General features: G+C 35.7%; 1 protein-coding gene across 1 annotated transcript; it reads left to right on the forward strand.

Moving 5' to 3' along the window:
• The first annotated feature begins 11,264 nt into the window (after positions 1-11,264).
• LOC101888971 (uncharacterized) lies at positions 11,265-20,924 on the forward strand. The gene is made up of 4 exons (XM_059119864.1): positions 11,265-11,524; positions 15,197-15,293; positions 15,360-15,695; positions 20,722-20,924. The coding sequence occupies exons 1-4, from the start codon at positions 11,498-11,500 to the stop codon at positions 20,751-20,753; spliced, it is 492 nt and encodes a 163-aa protein (XP_058975847.1). The 5' UTR covers positions 11,265-11,497; the 3' UTR covers positions 20,754-20,924.
• The last annotated feature ends 1,096 nt before the right edge of the window (positions 20,925-22,020 follow it).

Here is a 22,020-nt window from a genome sequence, read left to right on the forward strand (position 1 = left end):
AATTTTTAAAACGTTTTATCAAAAATAGGTATATTTTTAAATGTTTTCTTATATGACGCGAATCGGTGGTTGTTACAATATGAATTTTTCAACAATATTTACAAATTTCAATAAATTTTCATTCAACTTTTTCATTTCCAAAATCAGTTTGACAGTTCATTGTTCCAGCAGCTGTGTCGATGAGACAACCTGTATTCTTCTATCAAACTACTTCAGACTGCTGTCATTTCTAAGCCACTCGTCCCACAGCTGTTAAAATTATTCCAGTGATAGCTCGTTATATTGTCTACAAGCGTACAAAAGCATTTTTGTGAGAATTTGAAAGAAAAAAAAGTTATTCGTGATAGAATTCAAGCGGGATAGTGTGATTTCTTTATATTTGGCTGGAAAACCACAAGTGGCCATCTTTAGAGCACTCCAGCATTTGAATGTGAATAATTCTTTTTTGTCTCGTACCATCACTCCTTACCGATTACGTGATACTGGTAGCGTAGTCCGACATCAAGGAAGTGGCGGAAGAAAACAGCAACATCAGCAGAAATGGTTCGAAAAGTAAAGAAGCGACTTGAACAAAACCCGCGTCGCAGTGGCCGAAAAATGGCTCGTGAGCGGAATATATCGCAATATTCCATTCGGCAAATATTGAAAAATGAGCTCGGGGCAAAGCCATTTGAAATTCCAAACAACTGCAAGAACTTACATCGCAACAGAAAGAAAATAGACTCAAAAGAGCTAAAGAATTGCTTCGCTTGGCCGAAGGTGGCGAACTGCCGAATTTGGTTTTCTCCGATGAGAAAACATTCGATGTCCAGCAAAGGACAGCTGAAAATGTGCACCTTCGGTTGACTGCCAGAACTCAAGCGCCGGTCTTGGTGATGGTGTGGCCCGCCATAACAGCCAATGGTCGCTCTCCGCTCGAATTAATCGACCGTGGCATCAGAGTAAATGGCAAATATTATCGCGAAAATAATCTGGAGGGTGTATTAAAGCCTTGGGCACGCAAACATTTTGGCCGCAGACATTGGACATTCCAACAGGACCATCAGCACGCGCCGTCTAAGAATGATTACAAAATGAGGTTCCTCGCTTCATTTCCAGCGCATAATGACCACCAAAATCTCCTCGTACCAATCCGTTGGACTATTGTGTCTGGAGTATTTTGGAAAGCAAGGTTGGCACTAAAAAATACCAAAGTGTCGATCACCTCAAGCAAGCGCTTCGCCGAGAATGGGCCAAAATACCGCAGAGCAACATTCGGACAGTGTGTGACGGTTGCATTGGCCGTTTGAAGGCCATAATTCGTGCCATAGGTGACCAATTCGAACAAATCTAATCTTATTCTAAAATATGAGGCTTTTTCCGACATTTTTTGCTTTCATTTAATAAAATTAAAAAAAATGTAAATATTATGGCGTTCGACTTTATTGCAGTTTTTTTTCACCCTGTATATGGTGAGCAATAACCCTAAAATCAGATAAAGATGTATATCGGAGCTATATAAAAATCTGAACCTATCTCAATAGAATTTGTCAGAGGTGTTTTCGAGCAGTATCTGATGCCCGGTATCAAATATCATTGTTGTGGAGTGCATGCATTACTCATGTGAGGAACTTTAACGCCAAATCGGATGAAACATATATGGGAGCTAAAGCTATATGTGAACCGATTTTCCCCAAATTTGATGTACTTACTTCTAGACTATGTTCGGTTGCATGTGCCAAAATTCTGGTCATTTTGGACTGGTATTGGCCCTTTGGTGCACAATAGACCTGAAACCGGATAAATATATATTGGAGCTATATCCAAATCTGAACCGATTTTGACAACATTTAAGGCACTTATATTTGAGCTCTATCTGATGTTCGGTATCGATTATTATTGTTGTGGAGTGCATGTTACGCAAGTTAGGATATAAAAAGTACCAAATCAGATGAAACACAGGTATGGGAGCTATATCTATATCTGAAGCGATTTTCCCCAAATTTGATGAACATGCTTCTAGACAGAATTCGGTCGGATGTGCCAAAATAAAGGTCATTTGGACTGACATGGGTTATTTGTTGCACAAATAAACCGAAATCGGCTAAAGATATATATGGGAGCTATATCTAAATTTTAACCCATTCTCACCAATTTTAAAAGAGGTTCGTCCTTGACCCAAACAAAAGTTGTTTGGAAAAATTTCATCTCAATCTGATTCTACATTTTGTTCCCAAGATTACAGGACCGATGGACGGACAGTCAGTCAGACATGTATAATCGACTTAATGATACCCTACACCACTTTGCTAATTTAGTAGAGCTCCACATAACAATTAAAAGTTTTTATGGGAGAATTCAATCATACACGCTATGATTATAATTATAATTTTTAGATCAAAGGACTAAATATGCCGAAGCATTTGTATCTTTTAAATTCGGACTTGTATTGCCTATTTGGTCCACAATTAATTTGAAATCGGATAAAAATATATATGGGATCTATATCCAAATCGGAACCGATCTCGATACAATTTGGCAAAGCTATTTCTGAGCGGTACTTGATATATTTCCCTGAATATCGTTGTTACGAAGTGCATATTAAGGCTGTGGGTAACAAATATAACAAATCGGATGAACAGTATATATGGGAGCTATAGCTATATCTGAACCGATCTTCACCATATTTGACATACTACCTTCTAGACACAATTCGGTCGTAAGTGCCAAATTTGATCCAATTTGGGCAGATATTAGACGTTTGGTGCACAATCAAAGGTAAATCGGACGAAGTTATATATGGGAGCTATATCCAAATCTGAACCGATCTCGATAAAATTTAGCAAATGTATTTCTGAGCTATATTCGATATATTACCTCAAATATTGTTGTTACAGAATGCATATTACGGCTGCGGAGGACAAAGATAACAAATCGGATGACCAATATATATGGGAGCTATAGCTATATCTGAACCGATTTCGATCAAATTTGGCATACTTATTTTCAGGTCCAATCTGATCGTACGTGCAAAATTACATTCGGACGGATATTACACGTTTGGTGCACAATAAAAGGCAAATCGGACGAAGATATATATGGGAGCTACATCTAAATTTTGAACGATTATCTCCAATTTCAATAGGGTTCGTCCTTGGCCAAAGCAAATGATTTTTACAAAATTTCATCCGCATAGGGTAACAAATGCGAACTGTACTTTGTTAACAAAAATACATGGACAGACGGACGGACATGCATAAATCGACTCAGAATGTTATTCTATGCAGATCATCAAAAGGAACTATGTGTCTACCTCGTTTCCTTCTGCCTGTTACAAACAAATGCACAAAGACATAATACCCTGACCACCTTTTGGTGTAGGGTATAAACAGTCCTTATTCCTATAGAGGCCTGATAAGGAAATCATACATCTAGATAAGATAAGTAGAGGATATTTGTCCATAAAGGGTAATTTACAAAGTCTCCTTTTTTTTACTATCGTTTCAACATATAGAGGATTGGTAAGGAGGTCTTCATAATAAAATATTATTCAAAATTTTAATTTTTAATTTTTGTAGTTATTCAATGTATTTCTGCTAAATAAAAGGATATGGCTGGCATTAATTTTTATCTTCAAAAACGATAAAAATCAACACAACTTCGAAAATATTCCAAGAAAAAATAGCACCATAAAACAGCTTCTATGGCACTTACATTTTCAAAATTTCTGTAACTGACACATAATTCCTCTTTCTCTCTGAGCTTTTGAAGTAGATATTTTGCAAACTTAATTTTTCAATGTTATCGATGTCATCAATAAAGATTGTCTTGTGTCGCCTCCAACATTCCCCGAGGAGGAGACAACATCAAATGCTGAAGTCAAAGCATTTGCCAGCAATTTATGGCAAGGAAACGGAAATCGATAATATCTTAATTTTGCTTGACTCCACTCACTCTCGGCGGGGGTGGCAGAGTGAATAAACAAACAAAGAGGGCCCAACTTGGTAAGCAATAGAGTCGTTGCACGGAAATGTCTTCCTTACATTTGTTTATCGAACTGGTAGGGGTGGTTGGCTGGGTGTTATGTTAAACAATATTCTCTGTGTTTTCTTCCAAATGCCATTTGATTTGCCCGCAAAGAGCTGTGTGGAAAGGTCACAAAGCTTCGTTTGCCTCCAGTGTAAACATGAACACCTTTTAATGACATCGCTTGGAAAATCCAATTTTGATTATTTTACATGTGCGCCGGTTGGTTGGGGTGTGGCTCCATTTGGTAATTTTGTGGGCAAAGCGATTAAAACTGTAGATGGCAATGGAAAGGAAATAAGTTCGACGACATGCTGGAGGGAAATTGTAGCAGCAAATATAAATAAACAAAATTAAGGCAGACTTAGTTTTCCATAAAATTCCGTCTTTATACCCTACACCACATAGTTGTAAGGGTATTTTGTTTTTGTGCATTTTTTTAACGTGGACTAGGAAGCGAGATAGACCCATAGTTAGTTTTGAGGATCTTCATAGAACCACTTTCTGAGTCAATTTATGTCTGTCCATGTATTTTTGTGAAGAAAATGCAGGTGGCATTTATTAACCGAATGAGATGAAATTTTCCAAACAATATTTGTTTTGCCCAAGGACGAACCCTTTGAAATTGGTGAGAATCGGTTCAAATTTAGATATAGCTCCATATATATCTTCAATCGATTTCGGGTTAATTGTGGCCAATATGAATATAAATTTCGGCACATCTGACCGAAATAAGTCTAGAAGCAAGTACATCAATTTTGAAGATACTCGGAAAAATTTTGGAAAATCCAATGAAACCGTCACACACTGCCGAATGTTGCTCTGCGGAATTTTGATCAATTACCGCTGAAGCGCTTGCTTGAGGCAATCGACACTTTGGTATTTTTTAGTGCCAACCTTGCTTTCTAAAATACTCCAGACACAGTAGTCTAACAAAGGATTGGTATCTGGAGATTTTGGTGGCCATTGTGCGCTGGAAATGAAGCGAGGAACCACATTTTGGAACCATTCTTGGGTGGCGCGTGCTGAGTGCGATGGTGCTGAGTCCTGTTCGAATGTCCAAGGTCTGCAGCGAAAATGTTTGCGTGGCCAAGGCTTTAATAAACTCTGCAGAATATTTTCGCGATAATATTTGGCATTTATTCTAATGCCACAGTCGATTAGTACAAGTGGAGAGCGATCATCGGCTGTTATGGCGGCCCACACCATCACCATGGCCGGCGCTTGAGTTGTGGTGGCCAACCGAAGTTGCACATTTTCAGCTGACCTTTGCTAGACAACGAATGTTTTCTCATCGGAGACGGAGAAAACCAAATTCGACAGTTCAACACTTTTGGCCAACTGAAGCAACTCTTTAGCTCTTTTGAGTCTATTTTCTTTCTGTTGCGGTGTAAGTTCGTGCACTTTTTGGAATTTCAATGGCTTTACTTGGAGCTCACTTTTCAATATTTGACAAATGGAATATTGCGATATGTTCAGCTCACGAGCCATTTTTCGGCCACTGCGACGCGGATTTCGATCAAGTCGCTTCTTTACTTTTCGAACAATTTCTGCTGTTGTTTTCTGTTTTCTTCCGTCCACTTTCTTGACATCGGGCTACGCTACCAGTATCACGGTATTCTGGAGTGCTCTAACGATAGCCACTTGCGGTTTTCCAGCCAAATATAAAGAAATCACACTTTCACCCTTGAATTCCTACACGATTAACATTTTTTCTGGAAAATTCTCACCAAAATGCTTTTGTACGCTTATAAACAATATAATGAGCTGTCACTGGAATAATTTTAACAGCTGTCGGACGAGTGGCTTAGAAATGACAGCAGTGTGAATTTGGTTGCAATTTTTTCAACTCCCCTGTAAATATTTCTCTTAACCAGAAATCCGCTATGAATTTGTGGTTTATCGAACTTTATGATTTGTCATAAAATTGGATATAAATATTCGATTTCCTTAAATTGCCTTTTTATTTGTATTAGATGAATTATGAAAATGGAATACTTCGGTCCGCTATATCTGTTACCTCACGCATATTTCAACATTTTCCAAAAATTTGCACATGCCTCATATAAAGTATAGGAAGTAGTCGATATAGTCCAAATCTGGCACGTTGTAATATTTATATCAGTCTTAGTTCAGATATGAATTGGTCAATAGTGGCCAACTGCTTCGGAACCTCCCCCAAAAAGGGTCAACAGTTTGAATAAACTTAACTCAAGGCTATGGGTATACTTCTGTCTCCAAAACCGACTAATACTATTTTACTTGTTTCTTTGAAAATTCTTAAAATTGCACGAAGTCAGTCATTTAATGAACGTAAGATATTTGGCCCTGATGTCCATGCAAATATAAAAATGCATAACACTTACTATGAAGTTCCCTAAAAATCCATAATTTTTGGACAAGAAATTTTAAAAATATTCTTCAAATTGAATGACTTTTTTCAAGAAGCCCTTAACAAATTCTTCACAAAAAAGTCTTGTAAAAATATTCTTGAAAATATACGTTCAGAACACCAAACCTATGAAAAGAAAATAAAAATTCCTACGAATTTCTTTAAAAATTATTCATAAAAATTTCTTAACACAAATCACTTGAAAAAATTCAATATTCCTAAAAATTAATGATTCAAGTAAAACATTTCCCCTAACCATAATTTTCCCCACAACTGTTAGCATTCCCCAAAAACACCAGACCCATCCACAAGCAGCTATAGTTTTGTGGATTACTTTTTTTTGTTATTGGTAAATATTTACTTTTGGCAAACAGTTGGCAATTATGTGATATTTTTAACCGGCCAAACAAACGCGGCAACATCTCGACTCTCAAAGAAGTGCCGCCAAAGAGTTACAATTTTACTTGTTTTTTTTTTCGGCTTGGCGGGAAGTGATGCCGCTCAAATAAGCCCTTAGGTTTTTTTGTGGTGACTTATGGCGGGCGCAAAAGTATCGCCCCAAACTCAATTACTCAGCAAAGACCTCGATGTGATCCGGACACACATAAATGATTATTTGTTCAATTATTATTATCGTTTAAAGTTGTCACTGTCACTTTCAATTGAATTACGTTATGTTATGGGGGTATTTTGTGTGGAGGGAGTAATGTATGTATGTATTTATCTGTCATGGGGTTTATTCGGCAAAAATCCAGTGATTGAATAAATTGAATTTAATTTGCTTAACAGGTGCATCTCGTTGAAATGATAGCTAAGGATAATGAATTTAGATGTGTCAATGCTGATTTTATGATACTATTTGACATACATTTTTCAAAGATAATTGACAAATAAATTAAAAGTATTTTTGTTAATGGTCTAAAAAATTTAAGTAATTGAAGTAAGAAAAAAAAGGTAACTTAAAGAAGAAAGTTAATATGATTTTTAATGTTTATAACTGGGAAATTAAGAATTGAAATTGGGAAAATTTAGCTATAATTTAAAGTAAATAGAAAATCTCCTTACAAATTGATTTTTGAAAATATGAGAGGCAACACAGTTAGTGTATTGTGAACAGATTTCCGAAGAACTCACAAATGTGTACAAAGAGTGAAAACCAATTTGGAAACGAGCGCTCCTTGGGGAGAAAGATTGAGAAAACTCAATTTTTCGATTCATGGGGTACGCTGTCCATCTGCCGGTTGAAATTGCAATTATTTTATTTTATTTTATTTTCTGTAGAACTCTGAAATTTGATATAATAGGGAATGGACTTTAGCGGTCAGCGATTAGGTATAAATCCAATATAAATGTTCCTCCTGATTTTCGGTATTTTGAAAGTGTTAACAACAATTCTGTACAGAATCATCTTTAATTCGATATTTCTTAAATAATTCCACTACTTGCTGTGGTCGCCAAATAATTTGGGATTTTCGGTTTTTGAAGACTCTATCCCAATTTCCAACGAAATATACTGTAATTAAATATTTCATACAACTTCGATAAAGCTCTTCTATTTGGTGTAGTGTCTATATGGAGTACCTACAGATTATCAGTATTTTTAAGTTCTAGTAACTATATCGATATTAATCTGTTGTAATTGTATATTTCGGACGCTCAGTATTTACTATTTCTTCTCACAAAAATTTTTCCTACATGGGTCCAGTATTTGGTATAATGGTATCTACTAATTTTCGGCAATTTGAAGGAATCGACAACAATTTTCCAAAAACGTATTATTCCATGGAAATATAAAAAAAAGAAAAAAAAAAAAAAAAACAAATTAAGATTCGTAGCTAAAATTTTGCACAGATCAGACTTTTGTCTGCAGGCAGGTCAAGTTCGAAGATGGACTATATCGGTCCACAATATCATATAGCCCCCATATAACTGTACTCCCAATATTCGGTATTTTGATGATTGTAGCCAATTTTTTCAATGCAATTGTCTAAAAGGAGTTCATTAACAAAAGGAGTTCATTCTGAGTACATTACCCCCTTGTAGTATATTGTCTATATAGGTACGCGATATCGTATATCCTCCATATAACAGTACTACCCTATATTCGGTATTTCGATGATTTCAGGGATATTATTAACCGAAATTGTTTCAAATTTCGCATTTAGAATTTGTAATGGATACTACAGACTATGACAAAAATTGCGTATAGCCCCCATATTGGTACCTCTCTATATTCGGTTTTTTGACGATATTAGGTACAATATTCAACAGAATTCGAATTGTCTGAAATTGCACACAAGGAGTTCTTTATGAGTACTGTACCTCCTGACAGAGAATTGTCTATATAGGTCGGTATTTTATGATTTTAGCCACATTTTTCATTGGAATTGTATGAAATTGCACACAAGGAGTTCCGTGTGAGTACTGTATCCCCTGAAATAGAATTGTCTATATAGGTCCACAATATCGTATATTCCCCATATATCGGCACATTCCGATATTTGGTATTTTTAAGATTTTAACAGAATTTTTAATGGATTTTATTTTTTGGAAAATTTTCTAATTCGTCCCAACTGGTGGAGGGTATTCAAAATTCGGCCCGGCCGAACTTACTGTTTTTTACTTGTTAATATTTAAACAGATTTTTTTTTAATTCTTTAAATACCCTCCACAATTTTCAAATTCTTTCTAAATGGTAGAGGGTATTTAAAGTTCGGTTCAGTCGAACTTACTGCTTTTTTACTTGTTACTTGTTTGTGTTTTTTTTTTCGTCTAGTCTCTTTATATATTTCATATATTTATATATTTTGAAACCCAGTGTTTCGCTTCAATTTTTTATATTTTCAATTTTACTGATATGGCGGGTCCAAGTGTTATATCGACAAAAATATGAGGCTTAATGTCATTGCATGTAGTTTGTAAGAAAAATGCGGACCCCTCCATTTTTATGCAAATATGGTCAAAACTTCAAATATCTTTAAGATTACTTCTCCGTTTTATTATTATAAGAGATACGATTTTTTAAATTTACGTTTGGATGAAATTTTCCAAAAATTAGGCCATATCGTCTATCATTTAAAAATTGTGAAGTTCAGATATTGTTTAAATTTTGCATATCCCAATATTTGCATTTTATCGATCATATCTATTGATTGGAATGTGTGCCTAATATTTAGAACATGTGCGAAGGTGGCCACCATCGCAATATTCCTTCTAGTACCACTCTAGATTAGATTACCATTTTGAATCCCCAAAGATAGAAATTTTTGTATAATATTTTGATCGTGTGAGTGAAAGTGAAAAGTATTGCACCTATCCTTCTAGTGCCACACTCCAAGAAATTCAAAATTTCGATAATCCAAAATCTTATAAAATGTGAAAACATCTCCGATCTTTAAACATCGCACAATTGAATTTTGTATATCGTGGCAAAAAAAATTGAAAAAGGACCATCGGCTCAGCCTGTCCGATATCACACTTCAAAACTGATACCCTCAGAGGTATGATTATGGGAAATATACGGTCAGTATCTTTAACCGATTTCGGGTTAATTGCGCACCAAGTGGCCAATATCAGTCCAAATGACCTACATTTTGACATATCCATCGATATCAGTTTAGAAGTAAGTACATCAGATTTGGAGAAATTAGTACAGATATAGCTATAGCTCTCATATATATGTTTCATCCGATTTGGGCTTTTAAGTCCCTCACGTGCGTAATATGCTCTCCACCAGAATAATATTTGGTACCAGATAATTTACGGAGCTCAAAAATACCTCTGTCAAATCGAGATCCAACTAACAATAATTTTTAAAATGGTGTCAAGATCGGCTCAGATTTCGATATAGCTCCCATATATATCTTTATCCGATTTCAGCCCTAAATGAACTGCAAAAATACCTCTGTCAAATCGAGATCGGACTAACAATAATGTTTAAAATGGTGTCAAGATCGGCTCAGATTTCGATATAGCCCCCATATATATCTTTATCCGATTTCAGCCCTAAATGAACTGAATTTGGGAAATACCGACTTATCTTAAATCAAATGCTCCAAATTTTGGTAAAAATCGGTTCGCATTAAGCTATAGCTCCTATATATATGTTAAATCTGATTTGGTGTTAAAGTCTTTCACATGAGTAATATGAACAAGGAAGAATATTGTTTTAGGATTCTGATTTGATTGGGCGCCATTATTTTTCTACATTTATTTGAAGCGATATTCAGCCTAGTGTATGTATTTCACAAAGGATGTGGTTAAAAGTAAATACAGTATTTTGAAAAATAACAATGAATCCTCGTAAAAATTGCAAACAAACATGTCATACAGTAATTATTATAAAAGTGCATAATACCCCGTTGTTTATGTCATTTAAAAAATTATTAAACATCATTTAAAATGAATCGAATTAAACTATTACGAATATTTACTTTGTCAAGCAAGACAAATTTTGGATAATTTTGTTGTTATTAAATATTGAAATTTGTTTTTGAAAAAAAAAAAAAACAGCGTATTATTTTTAATCTTTATGGGGTGTGGTGTGAAAACAATTGTGTCCAAATATTGATGTGACACCTTTGGTGTTAACATCAGTTACGTCAGTTGCTGTTATTGAACCGAACATGTCAATAAGAAAATAAGTTCGGGTATGCTGGGAACTTTTTGTGAAGCAGCAGGCAAGAGAGTTTAACTCTAATTCTGAGTTATTCATTGGAAAATTAAACTTTTCGAAACAAATTTACTAAAAAAACAAAAAAAAAAATACAATTTCATGAGTAACTACAACTAGACAAACAAATAAAATGTTCATTGTCGGCCGACCGACCACTCATCCGGAAAGTACAAAATATAAATACAACTTGACTCTGGGAATCTGTATTATTGTTCTTCCAAACGTCTCCAACTACGGATGTTTAGTTTTTGTCGGATTTGTTCTTCAAAAAATTGACGCTCAGTGGAATTCATAGAGTGTTGTTGTTGGTGTTGTCATTTATTTTCATTGTTGCGGTTGGAATACTTATAAATTTTCTTATTGTTAAACAAAATTTAATTATTTTTGATAACGTTAAACAAAGAGAAAAAAATAAACACAGCAACATGAATAGCAAATTACTTAAAGTTCTGGTTAGTATGTGTTCTACTTGGTGAAAAAAACAACAACAAAAACACTAAGATAAAAAGCAAATCAGTGTAATGATATAAAAAGTGATTTATAATGTTTCGAGAAGACACAACATGCTGTGAAGTACGAATAGAAAAAAAATTATATTTGGCTTGATTTCCACTCCAACGCAAATATTTGGAACATTTAAAAGAAGTGTACAAAAAAATAATCGAACTGTTTTGAGCTTGGATTATTTAAAAACCAGTAAAGATAGTCTTAGAGTCGGACGGGGTCGACTTTATGATACCCTACACACTTTGCATATTTAGTAGAGCTTCGCATAACAATTAAAAGTTTTTGTGGGATAATTAAATCATACAAGCTTTGATTATAATTTAAGTTCAAAGGACTAAGTTTGCCGAAGAGTTTGTATATTTTCAATTGGGGCTTATATTGCCCATTTGGTGCACAATTAACTTGAAATTGGATAAAGATATATATGGGAGCTATATCCAAATCTGTATCGATTTCGATAAAATTTAGCATAGATATTTCGTAGCTATATTTGATATATGTCCCTGAATATCGTTGTTACGGAGTGCATATTACGGCTGTGGGGAACAAATATAACACTAGCTATATCTAAACCGATCTTCACGAAATTTCACGTACTAGCTTCCAGACTAAATTCGGTCGTAAGTGCCAAATTTGGTCTAATATTACACATTTGGTGCACAATAAAAGGCAAATCGGACGAAGTTATATAAGGGAGCTATATCCAAATCTGTCCCGATCTCGATAAAATTTAGCAAAGTTATTTTGAGCTGTATTTGATATATTCCCCAAATATTGTTGTTACAGATTGCATAATACGGCTGCGGAAGACATAAATCGGTTGAACAATATATATGGGAGCTATAGCTATATCTGAACCGATTTCGATCAAATTTGGCATACTTTTTTTCAGGCCTAATATGTAAAATTCCATATTATTTGGGCTGATATTACACGTTTGGTGCACAATAAAAGGCAAATCGGACTAAATTTTGACCGATGATCTCCGATTGGGCCAAACAAATGATTTGTGCAAAATTTCATCTGAATCGAATAATAAATACGACCTGCATTTTGAACTTCATAGATTTTACAAATTTTGACCCTTTATGGGGAAGGTACCAGATAGAATGAACCGATATATTCCATCTTCGCATCAGATTTGTGAAATTTGAAGATAATCGGACTCCTACGTCACATTTGAATAGATTTATAATAATTCAAATTTTTGACCTTTTGTGTAGGCATTTGATAGAGTGCAGCGCACCTGACCTTGCACTGACGAAAATATTAGGCTTTGCAGAGTTGGAGAAAAATCTAGTGATCCTTTCTCTTTTTGTGCAGTAATTTTTTTTTTTTTTTTTTTTTGAAAATGTCGACCTTTTGTGGGAGAGGAACCAGAAGGAGCGGACCGACATTGTCCATCTCTGAACTCGACCTATGTTTGATAATAGTATTACAATGTAATAAGTGTGGACTAGATCGTCTCCCAATGTCCTGAAACTGATTTGGTCCAAAAAGACTTAGGGCCTAAAACCGGTAATTCGATGAGGCACGTTTTGCCGCATCAAGTGATAATACCCTTTGTAGTCAAATAGTTGAGGATAAAATAATTTATTTCTGCAAATCGATTCAAATTCTGGATATTTTTAGCAACTATAGTACACGCACATGTCCAAAAATCCTTTCTCTTGCACAAGGACGAACCCTATTGAAATTCGAGATCGGTCCAGGTCAAGATTCAACTTCCATATACTAGGTGAGATGAAAAAACTGCAACCAATTTCAGATTACTGTCATTTCTAAGCCACTCGTCCGACAGCTTTGTTTACAAGCGTACAAAAGCATTTTGGTGAGAATCTTCCAAAAAAAAAAAAAATATTCGTGATGGAATTCAAGCGTGATAGTGTGATTTCTTTATATTTGGCTGAAAAACCACAAGTGGCTATGGTTAGAGCGCCCCAGCATTTAAATGTGAATAAATCTTTTGTGGCTCGTATCATTGCTCGTTATTGTGATACTGGCCCAACGTCAAGGAAGTGGACAGAAGAAAAAAGCAACATCAGCAGAAAAGTAAAGAAGCGACTTGATCGAAATCCGCGTTGCAGTGGCCCAAAAATGGCTCGATAGCTGATCATATTGCAATATTTCATTTGGCAAAAATTGAAAAATGACCTCGGGGTAAAGCCATTGAAATACCAGAAAATGCAAGAACTTACACCGCAACAGAAAGAAAATAGACTCAAAAGAGCTAAAGAGTTGCTTCTCTTGACCGAAAGTCGTGATCTGCCGAATTTGATTTTCTCCGATGAGAAAACATTCGTTGTCCAGCAGTTTGTAAACAAACAAAATGATCGTGTCTACTTGGCTTCCAGAACTCAAGCGCCGGGCATGGTGTTGGTGTGGGCCGCCATAACAGCCGATGGTCGCTCTCTGCTCGTATTAATCCACCGTGGAATAAATTCGGAATATTATCGCGAAAATGTTCTTGAGGGTGTATTAAAGCCTTGGGCACGCAAACATTTTGGCCGCAGACCTTGGATATTCCAAGAGGATTCAACACCAAAATGAGCTTCCTCGCTTCATTTCCAGCGCAAAATGGCCATCGAAATCTCAGAATACCAATCCGTTGGACTATTGTGTCTGGAGTATTTTGAAAAGCATGGTTGACACTAAAAAATACCAAAGTGTCGATCAAGCAAGGGCTTCGCCGGGAATGGACAATATTCGGGCAGCGTGTGACGGTTTCAATGGCCATTTGAAGGCCATAATTCGTGCCAAATATGACCAATTCGAACCAATCTAAACTTATTCTAAACTTTGATGCTGTATCAGACATTTTTCGTTTTCATTCCGAAAATTTTTGAAAAAATGTAAAAATTATGGCGTTTGACTTTGTTGCAGTTTTTTTTGTCTCACCCTATAAGGATGGTATATTTGAATGGATTTTGGTATAAACGATAGAATTTAGAAAGAATTCTGAATTTTGTCAAAAGTCGGTACAGATATAGATTTAGCTCCGATTTATATATTTCATCCGAATTGATATTTAAAGCCCCCAGAGCCGTAATGTACGCTCTATAACATTGGATAGGATGGACGGCTTTAAAGCAAATATGCTAAATCTGGTGAAAATTGTTTGGTCACATACATCATAAAATAATACCTCAGTTAAATTTAGTGGAAATCGATTGAAAATAAGCTTCCGAATGTAGGTTCCATCCGATTTCAAATTCAAACTGGTCTAATGTCGTAGCACGCAGTCCATAACGATCATGGTTTTGTCCATTTTTACAAATTTTTACCATATTGTTTTAAAATGTTGACCTGTCCTGTCTAGTTTTGAAATAAAAAAATATAATGATACGCCAGATGGCAAATGTTTGTTTACTTACACGAAATTGATTTTGTAACGAGACTTTAAAAAATTTCAGAATTTGGGCAAAATTATATTTAGGTATACTGCTCGATGCTATTCCAAAATATGATCAAACCATAAAAATTAGGATGTACAAATTGAGTTTAAAATCAAATTTGCTAGATTATATCAAATAAGTCGTTTAATCTTTAAAATCATTTCTCAAATCGATTTACATCGCCTTATATTGACTTATATTTTTATTTAAAAAAATTTCCAGATCCTCTTCACCTTGATGCATTTATCGCGAGCCATTGAGAATGCCAATAATGCAGACACATCCAATGATTTGCAGACATCGGCCACCTCTGCCAAACGTAAGTCTTAATTTCTTGTTGTACAACCAGTCCAGCCTCATAACAATATTTCCATTTCATTAACAGTTCTCAATCTAGGAGGTTTATTAGGAGGCGGAGGAGGAAATGGCTATTATCCCAGCAATACCCGGCCAAATTACTATCCATCCAACAATGGCTTTTATCCATCGACAGGTTATTACCCCTCAAATGGGGGATTTTATCCCAGCACGGGATATTATCCAACCGCGGGTGGTAATTATCCTACAAATGGTTATTATCCCACAAACAGCTACCCCAACTCAGGATACCCCAGCTCTGGATGGAATAATGCCGGTGGCTATTATCCCACCAATACTTACTATCCCAGTGGCACAGGAACCAACATTCTGCCCGGCAACGGTGGTTATGGCGGCTATGGAGGTAATGGAGGTTTAGGCCAATACAGCGGTTATTGGAATCCCAATTATCATGGTCGTCGGAATCTTGGCTATGGCTATTATAAAAACACCGATCGCTATGGCCTGCCAAAGCTTAAGAGCAAAGCTCAATATACTAGCCGCCAAGACGCCGATTGTATGCCACACTCATACAGAGGCTATGATTGAGTGGGGGACGCATAAAATAGAATTGGTGTGGGAAATTTTTGTAGGCAATCGTTGTTGTTTTTGTACATATCAAATATAATGCTTTATTGGTATTTATGGAAGTGTTTGTGTTGTGTGTGTATGTATGTGTATTTTGTGTTTTACTAAAAAACAAAAAAATGTTAGTTGTGCGTGTCTAAATACTTATTTCTGTCTGCTGTTGCTTTTTTTCTTTGTTTTATATCAATGTATGTCTTGTTAACGTTTTTTGTTTTTATTTTTTCATTTTCATTTTATTTTGTTCTCAGCTCAAGATTTATATGAACAATTTAAGGTTCATTAAATTGTCATGGATTTGACATCATCAGCGGAGGTTTCAATACATACCAAAACAATATGAAATTTTGTGTAATTTAAACAATTTAAAATGTCATCTATACAAAATTTAATCCCAAATTGTACCATCTGTTTGTTCGACGACTAAGGGTTTCGATTTGTAATAAGTTTATTCAAGCTGTAATTAGCAACGGGAAAAGTTTCATTCCAGAGAAAACAGGTCTTGAGTATAAATTTCAAATGCTGAGATGTGGCATACGTCAATGTTAAATTACCAACGCCAAAAAGTATGCAACAATAACACTACCAGCAGATGGTAATGACATATTTCACTTGACATGTTTCAGGGTTGCCAACTTAATCAAAATGGAAAACACTGAACACAATTTTCGCATTCGATAAAATCGGACCTATTTCAAATCGACCTATTTCACAATGTCGAAATTAAATTCGATTTATTAATTAATTCGAATTGAATTAAAAAAATCAAAAATCGAAACCAATAAAAAATCACCTAAGTTCGACAAGGCCGGACTTTCAATATTCTCCACACATTTAGAAAGAACTTCGAACGTGTAAAAAAATTCCGTTGAAAAATGCCGCTAAAATGTAAAAAATTCCAAATAGCAGGTTCCACCGCCTCTGTACGAGACTATACGAAAACGTGGACCTTAACATCCGGATAACTGCCAGAGATGGAGGTGCTTATTACGAACTCCAAACCAAAACCAAATTTAATGTAATTCTGTTGAAAACTGTAGCTAAAATCATCAAAACGCCAAATATTGGGAAGTACCGTGGCCACTGCGAACTCCAAAAAATTTCAAATTCCGAATTTAAAATTATTTTGGTGAAATTATTCATCAAATTAACGATTATAGGGAGGTACAGTTTTTTGTGATCTATACGAAAATGTGTATCTGTATAGGCAATTTTCTATCAGCAGTACCCATTATAAAATTCCAAATTTGAAACAATTCCGGTAAAAAGTGTTACACATATAATAAAAACACAGAATATCAGGAGAAGCCTACACAAGACCATGAACATATGCTGGTAAATATCTGCCACAGAAGGTTGTACCTATTCCAATTTCAAATATTAAATTTGAGATAGTTCTGTACAAAAATGTGACTTATATCATAAAACTACCGAATATTTGGAGGTAACGTTATATTGTACAGAGGTGTGGATCTGTACAGGAAATTTTCTGTCATAGGAGGCTGTACCCATTACGAACTCTAAATACCAAATTTTAAACAATTCCCGTGAAAACTGTGACACAGATCATCAAAATACCGAATATATGGAGGTACAGGTTTTTAGGGTCTATACCAAAACATGGGCCCATATGTACAGTTCTCTGCAACGATGTTTCCTACATACTGGGAACAAAACTCCCAATGTAGATCAAATTCGGTTCGGAATTGTCAACAAATCTGTCGGGGCCTATACAATAACGTGGACCTATATAGCATTTTTGAAACACCAAAAACTGTACAAACCTGAAACACATTTATCTACTTCATTTTGTTTGGCAGTTTGGAGTGGGTCAGAATAAAAGCCCATTGTTTTTGGATTGGTTCCAGATCCATGACGTTTATATTTTTATACCCTCAGCCATATGGCTAGAGAGGGTATATATCTTTGATATAATCCCGTCCGTCTGTCTGGTTGGTGCGCACCACAACTCTCGAAGGGAGTATCCCATTTGGTCCAAACTTGATACATCGTACTATTTCTGTCTAACTTAGATCGGTGTCAGAAGGAGTGGACCGATATAGCCCATGGTCCTCTCCTTCTGGCACCACCCCCACAAAATGTCGAAACTTTCAAAAAATCATAGTTGCTCCAACTTTGCAAATCCTTATATTATCAGCAGTTCAAGGTCAATTGCGAAAATAGACAATATCGGTCCAATCCATCCAGTACTTCCCCCACAAAGGGTCAAAATATCAAATAATTATAAGTCTTACAAAATATGATGCAAGAGTCCGAATGTCTTTAAATTACACAGATCACAATATTTATATTAACCCAAGCTCTGTTGTGAAGATGGAATATATCGGTCCATTCTGACTTGGCACATATCAATACAGATTGTAAAGAACGGACCGTTATTTCTTGTACCTCCACTCATCATAAAGGTCATAAAACGCGAAATTAACGTCAGATTGCATTCAGACTTGACACATCTCAATATTTCTATTAACACAAAATCTATTATGAAGATGGTGGAGATCGGATTATTCCTTCTGGTGCCTCTCCCACAAAGGGTCAAAGTTTTAAAAAACCAAATAAAATCCGAAATAAGCATCCGATTCTCTTCATATTATGCACGGCCCATTATTTCTACTAACTCAAGGTCTGGTGTGAAGATGGTATAAATCGGTCTACTCCTTCTGGTACCTCCCCCACAAATGGTCACAACTTTGAGTATCCACGAAGCTCATAAAACACGAAATTAACATCCGAATGCATTCAAACTTGACATATCTCAATATTTCTATCAATACAAAATCTCTTATAAAAATGGTTGACATCAGACCATTTCTTCTGGTAACTCCCCCAAATAGAGTCCAAAATTTTGAAAAAAAACAATATGCTCAAAGAATGCGAATAAGCATCCAACTCTCTTTAAATGTCAATTGCCAGGGTCAACCTGGTTAAAGATTTTAAGTGTAAACGCATTTTAAAGGTACTTTATATCGGCTGTTTAAATATAGCTGAAATCTGTACACGTATATGTATGATAATACGATAGTAGATTTATATCTCTTCCATTTAATGCAAACTGCCATCTATACTTGACAAACAAAACAAATTCAGACTAATTAATCTGGCAACTTGACGACGATTAGTGTGTTCTATAATGCCTAAAAGTAGGCAGTGAATGTGGAATACTCAACACTGCAAATTGACACCTTCTAAGCCTGGCTTTTAATAGGCGGTATTGCCAACATTAAGATACATTGTAAAACAACCTAGAAAAAAAAAACAGAAAATGGACCAGATGTCACTAAGCAAACCTGGCTTAATTTAATCTGTATCAAAGGCATTGCCATCAAGGAAAACATTTTTCTCTCACAAAATTTTTAATTTATATAATAATTTTAACATTTTTTTTAAAATTTTATTGAATGAAAGCAACAAATGTCGGAAATGTCATCGAATTTTAGAACAAGTTCAGATTTGTTCAATTTGGTCAACTTTGGTACGAATTATGGCCCTCAAACAGCCAATGAAACCGTCACATGCTGCCGAATGTTGCTCTGCGGTATTTTGGCCTATTCCCGGCGAAGCGCTTGCTTGAGGAGATCGACACTTTGGTATTTTTTAGTGCCAATCTTGCTTTCCAAAATACTCCAGACACAATAGTCCAACGGATTGGTATCCGGAGATTTTTGTGATCATTGTTCGCTGGAAATGAAGCAAGGAACCTCATTTTGTAACCATTCTTGGGTGGCGCGTGCTGAATGCGATGGTGCTGAGTACTGTTGGAATGCCCAAGGTCTGCGGCCAAAAAGTTTGCATAACCAAGGCTTTAATACACCCTCCAGAATATTTTCGCGATTCGATTAATACGAGCGGAGAGCGACCATCGGCTGTTATGGCGGCCCACACCATCACCATGGCCGGCGCTTGAGTTCTGGTGGCCAACCGAAGGTGCACATTTTCAGCTGACCTTTTTGGCAAGTAAACACGATAACTTTGTTTGTTTACAAACTGCTGGACAATGAATGTTTTCCCATCGGAGAAAACCAAATTCGGCAGTTCAACCACTTTCCAAGCGAAACAACTCTTTAGCTCTTTTGCGTCTATTTGCTTTCTGTTATGGTGTTAGTTCTGGCACTTTTTGGTATTTCAATGGCTTTACCCCGAGCTCATTTTTCAATTTTTTGCCGAATGGAATATTGTGATATGTTCGGTTCACGAGCCATATTTCGGCTACTTCGACGCGGTTTTCGATCAAGTTGCTTCTTTCCTTTTTGCGCCATTTCTGTTGATGTTGCTGTTTTCTTCCGACCACTTCCTTGACGTCGGGCTACGCTACCAGTATCACAGTAACGTGCAATGGTACGAGACATAAAATAATTATTCACATTTAAATGCTAGAGTGCTTTAACGATAGCCATTTGTGGTTTTCCAGCCACACTATCACGCTCGAATTCCATCACGAATAACTTTTTTTCTGGAAAATTCTCACCAAAATGTTTTTGTACGCATGTTAACAACATCATGGAATAATTTTAACAGTTATCGGACGAATGGCTTAGAAATGACAGCCGTCTGAATTTGGTTGCAGTTTACATTGGCACCCAAGTTACTTACTTCACTTCACGTCACTAATTTAATGTCAAGTCAATGAAATATATTCTACATATCTTCTTTACAACACACATATATGCTTATCAATGTATTCCCACTAACACATTATTATTTTTACATATCGTACTGATTCATTTTAATTTAAAAAGAAACTAACAATGTTAAGTAATTTGTCGTTTTTTCTTATTTCTTTTAAGGTTATCTTTCAAGAAAACTCAACTTGGGCTGATCTGCAAAGGATACATTTGTCGACAACCGTACACACATGTCGTCTTTGAAAACTTCTTTTTACACCTTACAATGTATTTCAATCTGTTACATGCACACTATTACATTTCTAAGAAAATAAAAATAAAAAAACAAATCACATTTGTTAATCCATCACATATCGTAAAAAGAACGTACCTTGTTGTTGTTCTTGTTGGCAAACATTTGCATAATAAATAGACACACACACTCTTACACTAATTTATGAACATCGATTTGATTATGCGAAATTAAGTCGTTTTCATCATTATCGCCATTGGGGGAGGTAATTACTTGCATATCAAAATCTGGCATATTTGTTTTTTTTTTTTATTTTTTTTGAGGGAAAGAGTGTGGAACGGGCTCAGACGATTGGTGATTTATAAACATATGTAGGTGTACTGTTTGTCTGCGGTGCAAATTGTGCACCCCCTCTCTTTATTTCACTCTTCAATGTGTAAAATCTTTAAATACCAAGTCATTTAAAAGCTAAAAACAAGTAAAAAAGCTGTAAGTTCGACCCTCCACCATTTGGTACAAATTTGGAAATTTTCAAAAAAAATAAAATCCGTAAAAATTCTGTTAAAATCATAAAAATACCGAATGTAGCCGTATATTAGGGTCTATACGATGACGTGGACATGCATAGGTAACTTTTTTCATAAGCCATTACAATATTCAAATGCGAAACTTAAAAAAAAAAAATCTGTTTATAGTGCAGCTAAAATCATCAAAATGCCGAATTTAGGGAGGTACCATGGGTGTTATAAAACGTGGACCTGCACAGACAATTTTCTGTCATAGGCTGTAGTATTCATTACGAACTTCAAATACCAAATTTGAAACAATTCCGGTGAATAATGTCGCTAAAATCATCAAAATACCGAATATCGGGAGGTACCCTTATATGGGGGCTATATGAAGACGTGGACCTGCACAGACAACTTTCTGCCTTAGGCTGTAGTATCTATTACGAACTTCAAATACCAAATTTGAAACAATTCTGGTAAATAATGTCGCCAAAATCATCAAAATACCGAATATCGGTAGGTGCCGTTATATGGGGGCTATACGAAGACGTGGACCTGCATGGCCCATTTTCTCTCTTAGGCTGCAGTATCCATTACGAACATCAAATACCAAATTTCAAACAATTCCGGTAAATAATGTCGCTAAAATCATCAAAATACCGAATATCGGTAGGTACCGTTATATAGGGGCTATATGAAGACGTGGACCTACATGGCCCA

The sequence above is a fragment of the Musca domestica genome, unplaced genomic scaffold (genome assembly GCF_030504385.1).
Source record: "Musca domestica strain aabys unplaced genomic scaffold, Musca_domestica.polishedcontigs.V.1.1 15, whole genome shotgun sequence".
In the NCBI taxonomy this organism is placed as follows: Eukaryota; Metazoa; Arthropoda; class Insecta; order Diptera; family Muscidae; genus Musca; species Musca domestica.